Below are 19,314 nucleotides of genomic sequence, written 5' to 3'. Positions count from 1 at the left end.
AAGAGTGTTGAGAGATGAAAGAGAGCACTAATATTTGCACCACCGGTTGCGATATATTCTGTTTGCCCATTAATGAAGTTGTTAAATTCTCACTAAGTGCAACAAATAAATCCATCAATCAGTGACCAAGATTAGATGGGCACATGTAACGGCTGGAGATCGCTCACGCTGAATTTGCCTTTTTTGCGCCCATCATAACTGCCTGACTTCACATCTTCTGTGATCAAATTAGCGGGCTACTGAAAAAGCCAGAGCAAGTGTAAATTGAGTTGAGGATCGCCTGTGTTTCGTATTTTGTGTGGGCACGCACGCTTGCTTTACCCTTCTTAAACAAAATTAATAAGAATTTAAGGTCAAATATAATTATTTCATTAGCCAATAAGGTGAGATGACATTTTTCCTATTGAATAATAAGAATGACTCTTCCGCGAGCATTAATGCGCTTATCACCGGATGTTCTTGCAGCAGAGGGAGAGACTCGCGTGGAAGAGGAAGCACTGCGATGTGTCATTAATTATTCAATCTCTAATGCTGTCGATGGGGAATTTTCACCTTAATGATATGGGAAATGCAGTGCCCATAATGTCTCTTTTTGTCCTTCCACAGTATTGAATTACAAAAAATGGACAAAAATGCACACTCTCGCCTGCAAATTTGCATAATAGAAGAGCGTGGCGCCGCAATTTATATGCTATTGTGTCACCTTCATAATGAAAAAAATATCGATGTGCAATTTATTAATTTGGGCGTGTAAAAAATACAGTGTGTGGTCTTTTTGAGTGTCCCAAGGTTAGCCTAAAGAAGCCTTTCCATTTCTACAATGGAAATATTTCACTTTTGTGGAAGAGACCCGCGGCGCATGTGGGCAACTTCTTGAGTAATTATTTTGGGAAACAGCTATCCGTGAGTCATTTTGTATGCTTCAACAATCACTTGGGCACTTGTAGCGTCCTCAAGAGCCATTCCTATGTCCAAAATACATGAATATATATATATAGAGAAAAATACAAATGTCGCCAAGTCAGAGAAGCAATTACCGAGGGACTGGAAGATGGTAATGCCAGCAGACGGAGTGGGTTTTTTCTGTCCCAGCACCTCTCCCACGAGTCCAACAATTTCCGCTTTCAGCTCTTTCAGCTCCGTTTTGGCCCCCTCCCAGTGGTCAGTGTAGACTTTGCTGGCGTCATAGACATTCTGATGCAGTTCAGCATGGTGAACTTCACCTGCGCCAATTGTGTTGATATGCACATCATCCTTTAGCTGGTGTCTCTGGATGAGTGGTTCATGCGAACTCGTGGCAATCACTATCACGTCACTGTCCGCCAAGCAGGTCGTCAGGGAAGCGTGAACGCTGATCGCAATGGAGGGCTTCCTGAATTGCTGAGCCAAACCCCGCAGCTCATCAGCCAACTGGGTGGCTTTTGACTCTGTACGATTCCACAATCTAACTTCAGAAAATGGGAAAGTAGTGCACATTCCGATTGAATGAATTCGACCCTGAACTCCACAGCCGACAATAGACAGAATCACATCTTGCTGTTTCCAGCGACTGTCGAAGTATAAGCATTGTGTGGCAACCAAGGAAGCGCATGCCGTTCTCCATGCCGTGATGAGTGTCGCCTCGAGAATCGCCTGCAGCTGACCACTTTCCGGGTTGAAGAGGAAGATGTTGCCCAGAATTTTAGGCAATGCTGGACTACGTGACGCATTAGCTGGGAAACTCGTCACCAGTTTGCAAGCCAGTGTTCGATAAAGCTTCTCTCTCGACAGCGAAGGCAGCTGATAATTGTCTAAATAGCATGGCATGGTCAGGAGGAGGCCTGAAACACAAAAAAAGAAACCCACGTGAATGCAGCTCAATCACTAGCTTTAGTAAATAAGACACACCTGACTCTGATGTCGTCGTGAAAGATCGCGCAGGTTGAGAAAAAGTCTCATTACTCGCAGAAAGCAGAGCCACTTTAGCCGCATCGTACATTTCTTCCCACTTTAAAAGTCTCTTAACATCATCTTCGCGAATGTAAAGCGGTTGCTGACTCATATTAACTTTTTCGGCACTAAAATTTCTCTACGGCTTCATTCACAACAGCAACGAATACGTAATATTCACTTGCTTTATGAAGTATTAACCCACTAAAGTTGCATCTCACTTAACCGACTCAAAGCGTTATACTCCAGAGATAAATCTCCAGTGTTATCAGCCTGTATCATGGTGTAAAGATCCATATGTAGAGATGTAGAAAAACTTATTTTGAAATGCGTGTAAAATTATAAATATTGATATGTGAATGTTTTTACATCGAAACGATCGAAACATTCGATTAATTTGATTATGTGTAAACATTTACAGATTGAACGCTTGAAATACCGTATGAAAATCTTCAGATTCGTCTTAGGAAGCAACAGACGATTCATGCGTTCATACATTGACTTTCAAGACGATCATTCTTATTTGCCACTCCCAAGTCACAATATTAGGAAATAAATGCCTCCAGAGAGGAAGAGAGAGAGAGAGAGCAAGAGATAATCGTATTAAAGAGTGAAAGAAAGATAAAAGTAAAGACAGGAGAGAATCGAGTTTCTCGCAGCAGAGACATAAAGCGTTTCATATTCCAGCAACGTATTGAGGAGAGTTAAACCAAACTGGATTTCTCAGATCTTGTCTCGAGTTCATATAATTTCAGGCGATTTACCGTCTTAGCCAAGGGTCATCGTTATTAAAATTGAATGACACAGACCGTCTCCGATTCAGTTAATCTGCGATCGCTGAGGATTTACCACCAAGAGTTGGCGCGAGACCCGCAGTGTCTTGAGAACAGGAGGTGAAGAACGTGCGTTGTTCTCTTTGAAATTTGTGGCAATTGTGGTGTGGATTTATAACAATTAGGAAAAGACCTGGTAACATAAAAACACATAGCTTATTAGCTACTCTTTGCTGTGGAGAGATAAGCGAATTTTAGCGGTTAAGTAAGTAAAAGACGCTACTCAGTCGGAATTTCAATTGATTTACCTCATTTAAGTGAAGGTAAGAAGTCGAGCCAATATCAATCTATGCGTCGCGTGCTTCAGGAATTCGTTGAAATCAATTGAGCCATTTTCATAGGAATTAATTGATATTTTGTTGAGTGTTTTTTTTGACAGTTTTGTTTTTGCCTCAAGCTGCAGTTCAGTACGGGAAAAGATTGTGACATGCTCTCAAAGAGGGGATAAATTTATGTAAATATGTTCCTGTTTCTACCAAAAACAGTCACTAGCGTCACAAGGCGTCTTTCTTGCTCACGGACAAAAATTAACAGTGATTGCGATGACTTTTGTCAGTAGATCACAAGATCAAGGTGATCAATGCAAGTGAAATTCCACTGGATCTTCCAGAGCAAAGGAGAGGCATATATTGTCTTAAGACCCTCCTACAATCAGAATTGTGTGATTATTACATGTTAATTTTATTCCAAAGAAATATTTTTTTCTTCCATGGCTCGTGTTTGAAATCGGAGACTAGTAGTTCTGGTTTCTTAATCTCATTGTCTCCAAGATTGGACGCCCTCAGCACGAGATCACTGATCTATTTTTTTTTCACTGTCTACATGCGACATGTGATGAAAGGCAAATATGTTAATTTTCTTCCTGAATTCTATGCGAATTGACTCTACGTATGAAACACGACTAAATACCAAGAAGACAATAAAATCTCGTTCGCGCGAGAGTCATCATTAGTGACGAAGGAAAGCCTAAAGAACGCAGAAAAAGAAGATTGTCCAGTGTTCAGGTGATTGTTGAACGCGAGTGAAGTAAAACGAGATCTTCAAAAATGTCATGTACTCATTAATCAGTGCATGTACAGAGAAGATAACAGCAATTGATTGGTCTCTTCTGTGCCGCTATGCGTGAAATTTCTTCGGGATTACAAAGGAGGTCTCTTGGTCAAGATATCATCAATTAGCAGAAGAGTGTAGAATGTAAATAATATATTACTGTTTTTGACAGTTTTCTCATTACAAAATAACACGCAATTTGCATAAAATTGTCACACAATTCTTTTTTGCAAAGTACCTCACAGTGCCCGTAAAATTCTACGAACCTTCACTTCTTGTTGCTTATGAGTATCGATACAGTGAGTCCTCGATTGAGTAACTCTGACTTTTTTCACAGAAATTGCAAGGAGAAACTGGTTTAAAGTTTTCACTGTCGTTTAGTTAATCCATCGAGATATTTCTGCCCTATAAACCGATGCCGATATTTCACTTTGTTTTAATTCTTCGGCTATTTAGAGTTCTCGCAGAATAAAAAAAAATGACTCAAAAGTCATATAAAAATTGAGACTTTGACAGTATACTAACCACAGGCCTTCGTTGTGTGCTGGAGTATTATTTTAGTTTAGCTCCTTTAAGCGTATTGCCACTGCGGCTTCACTGTATTTCTTAGCGCTCTCTGACCGTCACCTTTTCACGCTTAATCATATCGTTTTGTCAAACCGAATGTGACTAGACTCATTGTTAATCCTTTAATCTCATTCTTGTCACCTTCCTGAGTGACTTTTTTTTTGGCTTTTCGAAACTATGCCAGCACAAATTCTGACTCTCAATGATCGAGGAAAATGAATGGAAAGTGGAAAAAACCAGTGGCTCCAACCCCAAGAGTTGGCAATACAATGTCTGTGAGGCCTTGATCGCGTGCTTCTTTATATAATGTCACGTTGAGACGGTCTTAAAGTACCGATAAATCTGTGTCGTCTCAATGGAGTGAATAATCCTCCGCTATCCTTGTTTGTCTCTCCTTCCCATTGGCATCTCAATAAACAATGGGCGGAATTTGAGACAAGCCATATCGACGTGATAGCGTCAGTAGAGCTTTTAAAGTGCTTATGATCAGTGTTTATCCCTTTTAGAATTCGTGTTAGAAAGTATTGATGGCATCCTAAGCAACTTTTTGTGCAATCTCCTTTTGGGTTGTCATCTTTGATCTCAATTTATTATTTTTGTTCTTAATTTAGTCGTTTTGAAGGTCATTTAAATGGCTCTGGACGAACTGGAATACGCGTTTTTGCTCGAATATCACCTTTTCTCCTCCCAACCGTGCAACTTTACTACATATATTACACTTTAAGAGTTTAGTTGCAGAAGCTCTTTTTTGTGCACCGTGATCGTGATATACATATTTAAGTGATTTAACAGTTTACAGTCACCACTGCAGAAGTGGGGCGGAAGGCATGAGAATTCCCAGGGAAAATTACTCATATTGGAAGTATTGGTCATACTCGATCATTTTAATATCCTCATGCTAAGTGACAGTGTACAGATTGGATCTCTGTGTAGTACACAATGTAATAAATTGCCAATGTTTTTGCATTGGCTGAAGAAAACATCGTTATTGACGAACTGAGAAAAGAAATAATACTTTTAAAATAATAAATTGTTGATCGGTTAGTGAACCTGTGCGAAAAGGTAAAGAGAAAAAAGACCAGGTGATATCTTCAGCATGATACTTGAGGATCCCGTCACAATATCTACATATACAACAGAATATTTATAATACCTGGTTTTTTGTTCTTCGATTCATATATTATTACTCAGATGAAAATTTAAAACCAACGCCCGATGGACTTTAGCACACTTTGCCAGATCGTTTTTTTTGTATATTTTTCACGCTATTTGCATAAATTGATTCCTTTGAGAGGCCAATACTCATACGACACGAGCAAAGAACCCAACCCTGATGGAAATATCATCATCTTGTGCTACTCTCAACAGACTAATCAGCGGATTAGTTTGATTATTCTGCCAACTTTTCTAATTTATACAGTCCAGAACGCCATTGGCAAAAATTACCTGGAGGCACACCATTCTTACCACAAGAATTTCGTGAGTCAGTGCCTTTTTTGTGACACTGAGAATAAATAATAGAATGGAAAACGGTTTTAGGAACTATATCTTTGTTTGGTTCTTGTGTACCTAATGGTTTTTTCCTCCTAATCTATTGATGAGGCCTCGTGGATCTTGCGTAAATGTTCTGTGAAGAGAAGGTCAACGTTTTTGAATGAATTACGAAGAAAAGTTGAACAAACTTGAGTGCGAGACAATTGCAAAAGTTTCCGTGGGCAAGAAATGTGACAGTGAGGAACAAAATTTTCAAAATGTTTCTTTCATTCTGCAACTCGAATCAATAAAAATCTATATGAGCTTATATAATTCACTTATTTAATTTTATTTCACTCTTCCAGAAACTAAACACAACCTCTGTGTTTTCTGGTATTGAAAAGTATTGTAGCATTTTATATGCATTTCATGCAGTTGACGCAATTGAATTCGACTGTATTTCACATTTTATCAAATATTTTGTATTGAGTGTGTCTTCTCTCCGCCTTTCAGCATGCAGTTGAGGATGTGGCTCGCAAGTTGGATGCTAATGGTGCTGTACGGCACAGAAGTGGTCCAGGCGCACGGGCGACTGATGGATCCTCCAGCTAGGAATGCCATGTGGCGCTTCGGTTATCCCAATCCTGTCAATTACAATGACAACGAGCTGTTCTGTGGCGGTTATGCTGTGCAGTGGGAACAGAACAATGGTCGTTGCGGCCTCTGTGGCGATGCTTACCATCTGACCACGCCGCGACCGCACGAGGCGGGCGGTGAGTATGCAAAAGGAATTATCTCCAGATTCTACACAGTGGGGCAAGAGATTGATGTGGAGGTCGAGCTTACAGCCAATCATTATGGGCGCTTCGAAATGTTTCTCTGCCCCAATAATAACGCCAATCTGGAAGCCACTCAAGAGTGCTTCGACCGATACCCACTCTTTATCTCCGGCACACGCGAGCATCGCTACTTGATACCACAGGTGCTCATCTGATAATTCCTTGCATGAAGAAATCTGGCTAAAATTTACGGCGATATTGCAGGAGGCGAAGAAGAAGGGCGTCTTCCGCTATCGAGTGCGTCTACCACCGTACGTCACGTGCAACCAGTGCGTCCTGCAGTGGACGTATTATACTGCCAACATGTGGGGCACCTGCGCCAATGGAACCGAGGCCGTGGGATGTGGAAAAGCTGAGACGTTCAGGAACTGCGCAGACATTGCGATCACATCTAACACTGGGGCCCTGCCGCCTCACTTTGCCGACAACACGAATCCATTCTTGCTCTACTACAGGGATCTGCGTGCTCCAGCACCCAACAACATCTTCCCTCTTATTGTCAGGTATGTCTTAATAAGCTGACTTAAGAGCTTCTGTAGAAGCAAATGTGTATCAATAGGACGACGATCGATAGCAGGAAGAGCGCCATGAGAAATATCCAGTAATACAAAAAGTCAGAGTGCATTTTTCGCTCTTTCCTGCCAATCATGTCCAGATCTTTGCGGGTCCACCAGAATTTTCCGTTTCTTCCTGCATCATAAAGTTTTCTATTAGATTTTCTTGATTTCTTACTCATTTTCACACAGAATTTTCACCTAGAAACAATTCGTAAACTTTCTCGAATTGTTTGTGGTTTCTACGATTTTTAGAAGATATAATGAAGAATTTACGTGTTCGATACCTGAAAAATCATATTACGTTTCCTTAGACTAATCTGACTGATAAAAATCTCTGCGTTTGAATAATTTGTCAAAGTAATTAAACTGTTTTTAATTTAAATTGTCTCTTTGCAGAGATCAAGTGTGTGTGCCATCGCCACTGTACAGAAGCGTGCCTGGTATGGATGAATGGTGTCAAATAAACTGCCTCCGATACCCACCCAACTGCCCAGAGACCATCTGTCACTGCCCGTGAGTTTTTCTCATTTCAACATTTTCCCCAGCAATGCTATAATCTTTGAATCCTTCTAGCCAAACATGCGAAGCCATTGGCGATATCGAGGGCCAAGAAGGAGCTGATGTGTACTGTCTGGACGAGTGCATCAATTATCCCTCAAAGTGTCCAGCACATAGATGTCGATGCTTCTGATCGAATGAGGAAAAATCAAATGTATCCACTTAAAAGGGTATAATTGAGAATACAAAAATATTTCTACAGAATTACAGCAACGAGTAAAATAGAAAATTTTGCAACTGAATGCCATAAAACTATTCCGAAAATTGACGCTGAATTGGCCATCACAAAATTTTGCACGATCTTAATGAATGAATTTTTGTCCAATATGTCTGCAGCTCTCTCTGTGCATAAAATAAAGAGACTTCTCTAGATGATAATGAATTTTTTCTTCTTTTTCCTCACTATCGTGCCACTGGATTCTGTTTCATCGTCATCCTGTAGTGGGAAAAAAAAATACATCATTAGAGATTGTTGGGGACGATTTCATTGCAGATTCAAGAATGATACCTTGTCTATATCAATCTTTTTATTCTTCAGCTTCTTCGCCTCCTTCTGCTTCTTCTTCTCCTTCTTGGACAACTTTGTCGATACCTCCTCCCTGAAGCTCTCATCCCTCTTAGCTGTGTGCCGCTCAATCTCCTGCTTGATGCTCTGTAATTAGCAAAGAGATTAGCAATCTTTTAAAACCTGCGTGGTAATACACATTCTCACCAAATCTTCTTCTGCCTCTCTCAATCTGTCCATCTCTAGATTATCAACCACTTCATTCCGTAGCTGAACCACTTCCACCAGCCTCGATATCATCGCCTCTTCCTTTGCTTTATCCGAGTCTGTCTTATTCCTCTCCGGCTGTGCCATCAACACCCTTATCTCATACTCCAAATCGATCTGCTCTTGTTCCAATCGATGCTGTCGACGCAAATACATGAGTTCCGCCTGGCGTCGGAACAGCTCGTTCTTTTCATTAACAAGATCGAACAATTGCATTATGAGATCCTCCACTTCTTTGGTGTTTTGCGTTGGCAATTTCGCCAAAGAGTCACTGTTTAGAGATGTATCCACATTCTCCACACCCTCACATCTCTCTCTTATGATTTTCTCTAGAGTTATTCCTTGCTTCTCCAATCCCTGCTGTTGCACATCAATCACCTCCAGCTCGTGCAGAATCTCCTGAAGTGGCAGCATCTGAAGCACCCGCTTCGGTGGCACCGGCAAAGCTGGAGCCGGTCCTTTACGCTTCTTCCACTTTCCATGTGCAGACTTGTCACTGTACATTGTATCTAATTCATCTCCTTGATAGATATGAGATCGTCTGTTGCGATTCTTCGAGTCCTTATTATCCTTCAGCTTCTCCCATTGACGCTCATGGGATTCTTCCGTATCTGAGACTTCAATGGGGACAATCTTGCGCCTATATGACACTTCTGAGGCATCTAAAAGGCTTTGTTCACTCTCAACTCCACCGTCTGTCAGCAATTCATCATCCAGTGGGATCAACCTCCTTCTCGGCTCTGCAGATTTTTCAACAACCGGCGGAGGTGGCGCTGGACGTTTCTTTCTCGCCCTGGGACTCAATTTGGGTGAAGATTTCTCCTCTGACGAAGGCGGCAGAGGTGCTTTCCCCTTTTTATGCCTCACCAATCCGCCGCCAGTTGAAGTGGATGACAAAGAATTCATCGAACCATGTGACTCATTCCTGGAGTTTAGAGAAGCACTACTCCCATAAAAGTCTTTCGCGATGGCACCTGGTGTCACTAAAAGATACTGGTTGGGGTTTTTCGCCAGACTGCAAATAAACAACAAATCAATATCAAAAATCATTTGTGAAATAACTCAAGCTGAACTAACGTTTTCCTGGGCGTTGGAATTGGAGTTCTCCTTGGAGATGGCTTAACAATGGCTGCTTCATCCTCTGAGGCATCATCAAATGGATTACTAGATTTCTGCTCCTTCTGCATCTTCTCCTCCTCAATTTCATCATCATCACTATCGAAGGGATTCAAATTTTGTGCTTTTCCTATATCCTCACGCGCAGTTGCTCCCTCCTCCTCATCCGAATCGAAAGGATTCAACTTGTTGGGATAGGTTTCTACTTCCTTAATTTCTTGGACGTCACTGGATTTATCTGCTTCCATAGAGAGTCCCTCAATGGACTCTTCCACTGCACTACTAACTGACTTATCTACATGATAATCTACAATAGGCACTTGTATTGATGTGTTGCAAGCTGGCACATTTGGTGGAGTATCATCAATATCTTCATTATCATTCATTTGCTCCTCATCTTTGGTAAGGCATGGAATCTCTGACGATACTTCACGAGGCGCTTCCTTATCATCTAAAACTAATTTTCTAAGCTTATCCTTAACACTTGTCTCATTGTTTTCTTCAGCATTCGAGTCATTTGTTCGCAATGTTTCGCTTATCATGTCACTTTCAGTCTGTACAGATTCCCCACTGGCGAACTGTGTCTCTATGAAGCTCAACATGAACTTCTGATCCTTCCCCTTCAATCTATCGAGACTCTCACGTTTCGCCTCATCACTTAGTGACTTCTTCAGCAAACTATTTTGCCTCTCCATGTCCGTTGGCTCCTCCGCAGGCACCGGCAAGGCACTTTGTTCCTCTTCAGACCGACGATGCTTCACCTCTTCATCAGGACACACCTCACAGCAGAACTCTCCATCCACTTCTGTCTCATAAAAACTCCCCGGAGTGAGCTGATGATTACACCGAGCACACTTTAGGCATGTCCTGTGATACGCTCTGCCATCGATGGTCAATCGCTCAGCCAGAAATACTGGTAGTTCGCATTTGAAGCACGGCTCGCGCCTAAGAACTCCTCTCGAGAGCTGAAAATATACCAAAAACATCAAATGAGCATTCAAACATTTAAATTCAACACACTTCAACACCCCAAAGCGTGTAAAGCACACAAAAGATTCATTCTTTACCTGCTCCTTTGCACTCATTCTCAACAGCTTATCTTTCTAAGATGTTCGAACGTGAAGATTCTATAGAACTCCGCCTCCGTAAGCTCCTTGCGTAATACTTTTCTAACTAATTACTCGTAAGATGATTTTAATAGATGAAAATTTGATAACTTGTAAACCGCCTGGACCTCTTCCTCTCTAGCAGAATATTTCTGGCTTATACTGTCCCATTATATCCAAGCTTTTATCGTCCTATTTGATGTAAGAGTTGTATGATGTGCAGAAATGATATGGAAAAACAGAAAGAAAATAACAATGATTTTCTGAGGAGACAAAACATACGACAAATAAGACGAATGTGAGTTTTTTCCTACAAGATTAATAGTTAGTGACATGCCTATTGACCTACATTAGTTAATTGCACGCTATACTGTTGAATTAATTTAGCTAAACAAGTTAGAGAATTACGGGGTCACTTTGGAAAGGGTAGTTTTCAAAACACTTGTACTACACACATAATTGCATTATCCGAAATAGTGGAACACTATTATAATTTATTCTGTATCAACAAACGTTCCGCATAGCCCCACTTGACTATATGTTGAAAACTATTCCTATCGTAAAAATTTACTTTACAGAAATGGTCAACTTGTGCTACTGATATTGAATAACCGATAAGAGAAATGTTTGCCCAAGGGACAAAATAGAGTAATATTATTTGTTTTTGGTGTTATTTCGAAGACTATTTGCTCAACTGGAAGGCAATAATTGTCTCATACAATAATAGAAATATGTCAAGGTACCCATTAAAATACTTTATAAAGAGAATCACTCTCAAAATGTATATCGACCAATTTTCAAGGACACATTTCGCCTTGTCTTGTTTTTTTCCATGGCATTGCAATAATTTATCATCGATTCCCAGAAAAGGAAAGTCGCAAAAAGAACCCAATTCTATCGATAGTCGGTATTTGTTATCCACGTCATGACATTTTACATAAATTGCCAATTGGATATTGTATCACACTCTTATGGGAAACGCCATGGGAGTTTACGAAATTTCTTACTCAACACTGCTTTTATTAGTATCTCTTAATTGCTATGTTAACCCTCTATCGCCACACACCATTGAAACATACACTCGAGAATTGTCTTTAAATTCTCTATCTCAAGAAGGAGATTAAGACAATCTATTCACTAAATATAATGAATTTAATTAAAAGTACAGAAAAGAAAGCACAACTGTCTGAGCAAGTTTCCAGAAATGAACTGTTCCATAATGTATACGTCAAAAGTCCACTAATCCATGAGAAGCAAGACACACAGAGTTGAGCTCGTTCAGCACCGCAAGCGAGATAGACAGAAACGAACATGTTGATGGGAAAGTATTAATTGTCATTTTATATTCATCTCTTTCCATCACCCATTGTTTCTACGCCCCATTCATGTCTTTTTTATCACACACTGCAGGCGCGCACGATGTAGAAAAGTTTTATGAAAGTTTAGCTCCATTTGCGGCCAAGACGAGTTGAAAGCACCGCTTACAGTGTCTCAGCTTAGGAACAAGACACTCGCTTCTTCTCCACCTATCCAGCTTTAAAGCTATACAGCGAAGAAGCGCGAGGCAATGACTGGGTAATTGCATCACCGCGTGGTATTTGATTAAATACCAAAACACACATCATCATGCTAATTATTTAAAAGAAAAAGAAGACCTCCTCTCCTCTGTGCAGCTGGAAATATGGGAAAAAAGGTGCAGAGAGGAGTCACCATCGGTCGGAGGCATATGCAAGATGTACAATACATGAAAAAATTATACATTTTTACCCACAAAGGTCAGATAACTGTACATTTTCGCAACGGCCAGTAAACATAAACAAGAAAAATAATGTACTTTTCTTGCAGTATTTGTTAATTTCACATCGACACAATGCTTATTTGAATCTCAACTGCGAATGGCGGTCGTACCATACCATACGCACCCATCCTTACTCATACATATGTACACACTCTTCAATTTCTCACCTCAATGACAGTCGCAACAACATTGACGGCAAATGATACAAAATTTTTATACAAATTTGGGCCACTCTTCGCCACACAACATACAGATATAGACAATGGAAAAAAAATCTGCACTACAAATGCTCGATAATTCCTTATGTTTTCATGTTATGAAAATAAACGATGATGAGGGTGATTTAGAAGCGCGACCTCTTATCAATAGACCATTCCATTTTATCTAACACATGAATTGATTGATTCTCAAGTGCGAACAACAATACAAAAGAAGACTTCTGAATAGATGTTCAAGGTCTCACTCACCATTTTCGGCGAATCTGATGCTTTTGTATCGATGGCATTTGATCCTTCAGCTATTGATCTTCGGCTGCTTGACTGAGTTGAGGCGTCTGTAAGAGAGGAAAAGTCTCAATTATTCTTTTTCCACATGATTTCATGCCTCTCAGTTGGCGTAATTCTTCGGCAATTTACAGCTCTTGTAAACATGACAGAAACAATAGTCCTACGATTACTCTATACATTATCTTCTGTATACTAATTTACGGACTACAGAATCGATTGAGCGGGTCAAATAAATGGGCATGGAAGATTCAAAAATAGAACAAAAACACACAAAAAGAAATTTGTATATTTCCTAATTCAGATTGTTAATGGTTTTAAATCACAAAGATCAGAATAGATAAGTTTTTTCTTATCTCTTCATATGTTTATCGTGTTACTATGGGCGGAGCATTTGAGTGGGCATGGGCTGAATTTCAGAAGAAAATGCCCATGAAATTTTCGTACGCCATTGTATGAGTGCCATGAGCTCAAGTTAATCACACATTTTCCCAACCGTGCGGAAATGCGAGGTGTGCCACTGTCATTGATTGTTTTTTTTTTAACCCAGACAGGAAGTTTATAGTCTGCCCGAGAGATTGAAATAAACCCTCTCTTCTAAATTGTATTTGCATGAAATCAAATACAAAAAACTCAACATACGTGATATTAAAGTCTATAGCGAGAAAATGTGCAGTACCAATATAAACAGAATATGTGTGTCTTTTTTAATACACCTCAGCAACTTTCACTTATGTTTAAATTGAAATATCAGACGTCAGATATGAATTAGTGGCTTTTTTCCTCCTACTGTCAATTGATGCCAATTCATTGACCGTTTGAAAAGAGCGAAATTATATAAAAAAAAAAACGCGGCAGAAGTAAATGTGATTTAAGCGAGTAAAAATCCTTTCACTCATAGCTGGACATGTTTGAGTGTGTTAAATGGACAGTCATAATGAGGAAGTTGCACGGAAACAACCCATTTTACTAATTCATGTTATCACATAATACCGCGTCACAAAAAAATATTTATTCAAAAGCTGATTTTCCTGCATTTTATTAGCCGCAACAACACCACAGTGCCTCCAATGTGTGGTGTTCATGCAGAAATTGTATCTCCTAAATATGTCATAAAATGAGTTATGGTCATATCTTGGTAGGAAATCTACAAGTATCACAAAGTTTTCAATTGAAAATTGTATATGCAATGAGGTGGTGAAAGTTTCACCAATTAGGGTGTAGGTCTCTCCGCCGCATTTAAGGATTTCCAAGCGTAATTGGAAAATAATTGCCACCCAGTAGAAAGTCACATTATTAATCCAATTGATCGGATCGTCTAGAAATTTTTGCAATTTCTCCTCAATCGGAAGCGGAATGAACGTGTTGTTATGAAATCATCATCATATCGTGTTGTGTGGCCTACCTTGTGTACCAAATACTTGGTAATACTGCGAGAGATACGTTAAAATAGAGAGACGATCTGGCACTTCATGGGACTCCATGTCAGACGCATCCAACAAGGCAGGGATTCCGAGGTGAATTTCGGCTGTTCTGAATGCCAATTCATTGTTGTAATAAATGTCATTCTTGTCGAGTTTATCAAAATCACTGCAAAAACACAATCACAACGTTATTAATGAGCTCGATCGCCTTGCAGTCTTTCTGTCCATATTAGGACAATCGGCTTCTTAAGCCGGAAACAGTTCAACTTACATGAGATCTGGACGGAAATGATGAATAATTGCACAAAAAGCAAGTCCGTCACGCCAAGATGTTGTCATGTTCTCAATTTTGACCCCAGAATATCCAGTAGTCATTCGACGACACCATAATTCTAGCGCTTTTGTGCCACGACGTTCACCCATGATTGCAATAATTACACAAACACGGTAAATGTAATAGAATGATTATATAAAAAGATGATTCGTGTGTGCTTTAGAAATGCAACCTTCCTCCACTTAGTCTTGTTCAGTTTTGGTTGATCATCATTGCCTAGAAAAGAAAATTAGAATATGGAAAATGAATATAATGAATAGTCTGCGCATTTAACAGAAATAATGAATTCAAATCAAAACGGTTGTGAGTTACACACATCGCACTCAGGGTTGGGTATTTACATGGTTAAAGGGGATTTTTCATATTTTTTACATTATGTATATGCAAAAAAACACATTTTAGCTTATTCTGGAACATTAAGATAAATTTTCAATCCAAAATTCTGCACTTGCAAAAGCATTGTCTTAATTTTCCCAAAAAAATTATTTTCAGTCCAAAACAAAAAGATTTTATATTTTGCGTGTCTTTAGATGTGTCCTCAAAATAAAATTTGTGCAAAAAATTGAGAGGATGTCTCTATTTTATTATAAATTTATGGCATAAGTAATCTGAGTAGACAAGTAGGGATCTTTTCATGGCCCAAAAATCATATGTAGAGAATTCACTCAACCCTGACGGCAATTGGCTCTGAAAATGTGTCAATTAACATCTTGAATTAGAACATATACAAATTAAAGCGTATGCACGGTGTATACATATATAATTTTATAAATGCCTCTCTTAACTCTCCATCTGCGTCTGAACTTTCGTTTTGAGAGTGACTGACCCGTTTAGTGGTGTATATGCGCCTTCCACATTTAACAATAACCATACATATAGCGTCACAAGATGTAAGGAGCCAAAAAACAACAACCTGTTTTCTTTCAGGTTTTCTTACTTCTTTTATACATTTATACAGTGAGGCCCCCAAAAGTCGCGACACACTCAAATTTCTGGAAACACACATTTCTCGCCCAAGACGCGCGTGAGTTGAGTTAAAAAATGATGCTCCATCATCACGCTTCTTGTCTCACCTCTATATTCTTTCCCATCGTGCCACACACAACAGACCGTCAAATTTTTATACCTCTCATCTTCTCAACAGGACAATTTAAGGCATCAGACGAATTGTAACATACGCTGATTTGACACGCAATTTCTCTTGAGAGCAAACAAGCACTGAAGTCTTCAATCAAAAGGCTATTAATTCGCTTTGAAATACAGACATTATAGCTCGCAATGGTAGCAAAAAAAGCGCACTTTGTGCCACACCTCACGGAGTAAGATTTATCGAAGGAGGGAAAAGACAGTATGTTTCACTTTTAACGCAGAAAAAATTTATACACTTTATAATGTTTCCCAATACAAATCTCTCATATTGCTAACTTCCATGATTTGTAAATCAATTGTTGAGTGCTCTTTCTTTCTCTCTCTCTCTCTCTCTACCTCTCTCTTGCATTTAGTTGTTGAGTAATGCTGACAAAATCTATTGTATATTGTATGTGAAGTTAGAGAAAAAATACCAACTCTGTTTGTCTTTCTAATCCTCGAAGCTCACAAGATTTAATTTGCAGTATGTAAACCTATTGGGAGTCTTCCATTATATACATACATAATTCAATTAATCAGCCTCTGTGCGCACGTCTTGAGTGATGTTATTCAAATATTTTCCACTCGAAGGTGTGTACTTTTGAGGTTTAGACCTCTTACAATCATGAAAGCATTAAGAATCTCTAATGGGAAAATTTTACAAACGGTACTTGATTCTTATTTTGTATATTCCCTATTACAATTGCAGCACACAAATAGAACAGGTAAATAGCCAGAGACCGAAAAAAATCCACACGGGGCATTACATAGAGACAAAGCCATCAAAATATACGAAAAGCTGTCAGTGTAATAGGGTTTTCTATACACCTTATATTGAAAAACACACACGAGGTTAATATTTAAAAAAGAAGTCATTAAAAGCACTGGGTGAGGCCTTATACTCACATCAAACTCTGTCTTCTCCTCACTTGATTCTTCTCTGAAACCAACTTCACATATTGATTAGAGAACACAGACTCGGGAGCACACACGATAAGACGCGACTTTATAGAAAATGGATTGTTTTGCACAAACTGATCAATAACAATAGATGTGATTATATTGGCATAAAAAATCCCAGAGGGCACAAGTTAGCGCTGGTCCGTATTACTCGACAGTCTCCAACAGAATAAGCTACGCTCCACACAGCATAAGAGACATAACAGATCCCAGAGGCATACATACAAAACCTCTGACCATAATTATAAAAAGGAAAATACAAAACCATCCACTGGATGCAAACACATGGACGCAAAACTGCTTGAAATTATACGTTGTCGATACCCACACTTTCACAAAACAGCCATGGCAAAATGATATTCCATCTTCTCTGCTGAATTGTGGTATGGTTTTGGTAAATGGAAGAGATCATAAACTTGTGAATAAACTCTATGGATATTTAACAATAAAAATTCAACAAATTCATCACTATTACCCGTCTCAGAATGAATTACAACCTCACGATCATCACTTGAATGCCCTATGGCTTTCACAAGTTTTACCTCGCAAACCTGTAACCTTTTAATTTCTAAAAACAAGTACTCACAGCTGAGATGTGTGAAATTGGTGTCTCTTACCATTACGAAAAATTAGGTGTGCAATGGTATTGATCACCATCGTATCTCACCATGTACTTTCCAACTGATTTGCGTACATGATTGCTTCTCTGCGGCGTGTTGTTTTTCTCGGACAACCTTCAGTGGTCAAAAAGACGTTGTTCTTTAATCCAAAAAAGGCATGGTATATTTTGATTAGCCATGCTGAACCGGAAAATCTCACTCAAAGCACACAGAAAGAACATCGCGTAGTCATCTATGTAGGTCTACGCATGAAAGGGAAGTAAATCCGTGTGACTTTGAAATTTAAATATCTTGTTTCTCTTTATAACACTAAAATGCATCTTAACATAAGACATGTTTCTTATAAATAAAAAAAGAGAATTCAGCAGCCTTTATTCGTCTGATGTAAGAATGATATTCTGACAAGAACACTGCGATCATCTTCAAGTCTTTTTCCTCACGCTGAAGATCACTATTTCGCTTGAGTCAGTCCAGTAAAATTTATTCGACTTACAGAACTTCTCCTTCTCGATCGTTAGTCCATTGTTTTCTGGAAAATAAAGATTGCCAATTAGGCAGAAAAGGTATTGAATGTAATTTTCAATTTCATTTTTCTCTCTGAACTCACCTAAGATCTTAGTGAAATCCGCGTATGTTTTCTCATTCCTTATGCCACAAGAAATTATTATTGAAGAATTGTTACAGGTGATAAAACACTTTAGTACTCTGCACAGTGCTGGAAATAAGTCACTATCGTAAATCACGTCAGCTGCATAGACAACGTCCGGACAGCAAGTTTTACTCAATCTCTCGTAATCCGCCTCAGAATTCCAGTCGAGTTGACTAACAATTAAATTATTGCTGTTTGCCGGAGGATTTGCACAGACATTTTCCTCCAGAATGCCGAGGACTTTCTCGTGAAAGTCTGTCAAGTGTATATTGCAGTTTTCAACCATCTGACCAAGCATGATTCCCGCCATTCCAACACCAGCTCCGAGTTCAAGAAGGGTTTTTTGCGACAAATCAGTAAGATTGTGGACAAACCATTCGCACAGAGCGATGGAAGAGGCCCAAGTCCTCAGGCCAGTTGTCCCATCGCAGAAGAGCTTGGGACTCTCCCTGACTGAGATTAATTTGTCACTTTGAGGAACACGATAGTGCTTGTACACGTGAGTCTGTTCGAGAGACGCGAGCTGTTGCAGTCTCAAGTACTCTGTGTAGAAATCCTCGTGCACTTCGGGTGTATTCTTTTCGAGTGTCTCAATGGCCACTCGAAGAAAAGCAGCCTGATAAGACCACGAAATTGGCTTGGCAAGAAGCAAAGGGTGACCAAGAGTCTGCTGAAGAAACATCTTCTGTGATTCCCATGAAATGTCGTGGAATAGAAGCTGGAATTATTCAAAGGACAGCAATGAGAAGATGCTTTTCCAAACAGATATTGGATTTCACCTTCTTGTATATGTGCAATAACATTCTTTGGATTACAAATAAACCCCATTCCAGTCTTGGGAGATATTTTTCTCCAGTATAGTAATTAACCTCAATTTACCAATAGATGAAATGAACTCAAAACTTACAAAAATGGGCAACTTACATCAAAATTCATGTCTTTAACGGCGTGTCCACAAAGGAATTTCGTCTGAATTTGCTTTAAATCACTTAAATTCATGGTATTTACCGAGTTGAATGCACTTTTCCAGAAAAGCACAAGAAAACCAAACCGAGATCAAAACAAAAGTCCACCTGCACGAGGTAGTGAAACTTACAA

The 19,314-nt window shown here is 39.3% G+C and overlaps 4 protein-coding genes across 6 annotated transcripts; 1 reads left to right on the top strand and 3 right to left on the bottom strand.

The window, feature by feature from the left end:
- Positions 1-720: 720 nt before the first annotated feature.
- LOC132256859 (ketimine reductase mu-crystallin) lies at positions 721-2,172 on the bottom strand. Its single transcript, XM_059753431.1, has 3 exons — positions 1,888-2,172; positions 1,038-1,820; positions 721-965 (listed from the first exon to the last, which is right to left on the bottom strand). Exons 1-3 carry the CDS (start codon positions 2,039-2,041, stop codon positions 898-900), a joined length of 1,005 nt encoding a protein of 334 aa, XP_059609414.1. The 5' UTR covers positions 2,042-2,172; the 3' UTR covers positions 721-897.
- Positions 2,173-6,260: 4,088 nt separating this feature from the next.
- On the top strand, positions 6,261-8,184 carry LOC132256969 (uncharacterized). The gene is made up of 4 exons (XM_059753607.1): positions 6,261-6,834; positions 6,896-7,194; positions 7,645-7,761; positions 7,822-8,184. Exons 1-4 carry the CDS (start codon positions 6,367-6,369, stop codon positions 7,937-7,939), a joined length of 1,002 nt encoding a protein of 333 aa, XP_059609590.1. The 5' UTR covers positions 6,261-6,366; the 3' UTR covers positions 7,940-8,184.
- Positions 7,962-19,258, bottom strand: LOC132256967 (MICAL-like protein 1). Of its 3 annotated transcripts, none has more exons than XM_059753604.1 (8): positions 19,141-19,258; positions 14,797-15,075; positions 14,507-14,691; positions 13,066-13,151; positions 9,656-10,659; positions 8,519-9,593; positions 8,315-8,458; positions 7,962-8,242 (listed from the first exon to the last, which is right to left on the bottom strand). In XM_059753604.1, exons 2-8 carry the CDS (start codon positions 14,946-14,948, stop codon positions 8,174-8,176), a joined length of 2,715 nt encoding a protein of 904 aa, XP_059609587.1. In that variant the 5' UTR covers positions 14,949-15,075; positions 19,141-19,258; the 3' UTR covers positions 7,962-8,173. The 3 variants fall into 3 exon arrangements, with proteins under 3 accessions (XP_059609587.1, XP_059609588.1, XP_059609589.1); XM_059753605.1 differs by lacking the exon at positions 19,141-19,258 and adding an exon at positions 16,894-17,082; XM_059753606.1 differs by lacking the exons at positions 13,066-13,151; positions 14,507-14,691; positions 14,797-15,075; positions 19,141-19,258 and adding exons at positions 10,762-10,992; positions 11,867-11,985.
- On the bottom strand, positions 17,095-19,152 carry LOC132256937 (protein-lysine N-methyltransferase EEF2KMT). The gene is made up of 3 exons (XM_059753545.1): positions 19,141-19,152; positions 18,272-18,934; positions 17,095-17,121 (listed from the first exon to the last, which is right to left on the bottom strand). The coding sequence occupies exons 1-3, from the start codon at positions 19,150-19,152 to the stop codon at positions 17,095-17,097; spliced, it is 702 nt and encodes a 233-aa protein (XP_059609528.1).
- Positions 19,259-19,314: the final 56 nt, after the last annotated feature.

The sequence above is a fragment of the Phlebotomus argentipes genome, unplaced genomic scaffold (assembly GCF_947086385.1).
Source record: "Phlebotomus argentipes unplaced genomic scaffold, Phlebotomus argentipes genome assembly contig_33, whole genome shotgun sequence".
Taxonomy (NCBI): Eukaryota; Metazoa; Arthropoda; class Insecta; order Diptera; family Psychodidae; genus Phlebotomus; species Phlebotomus argentipes.
The sequence above is the reverse complement of the archived record's forward strand: the minus strand, read 5'-3'. Positions and strand labels throughout refer to the sequence as shown.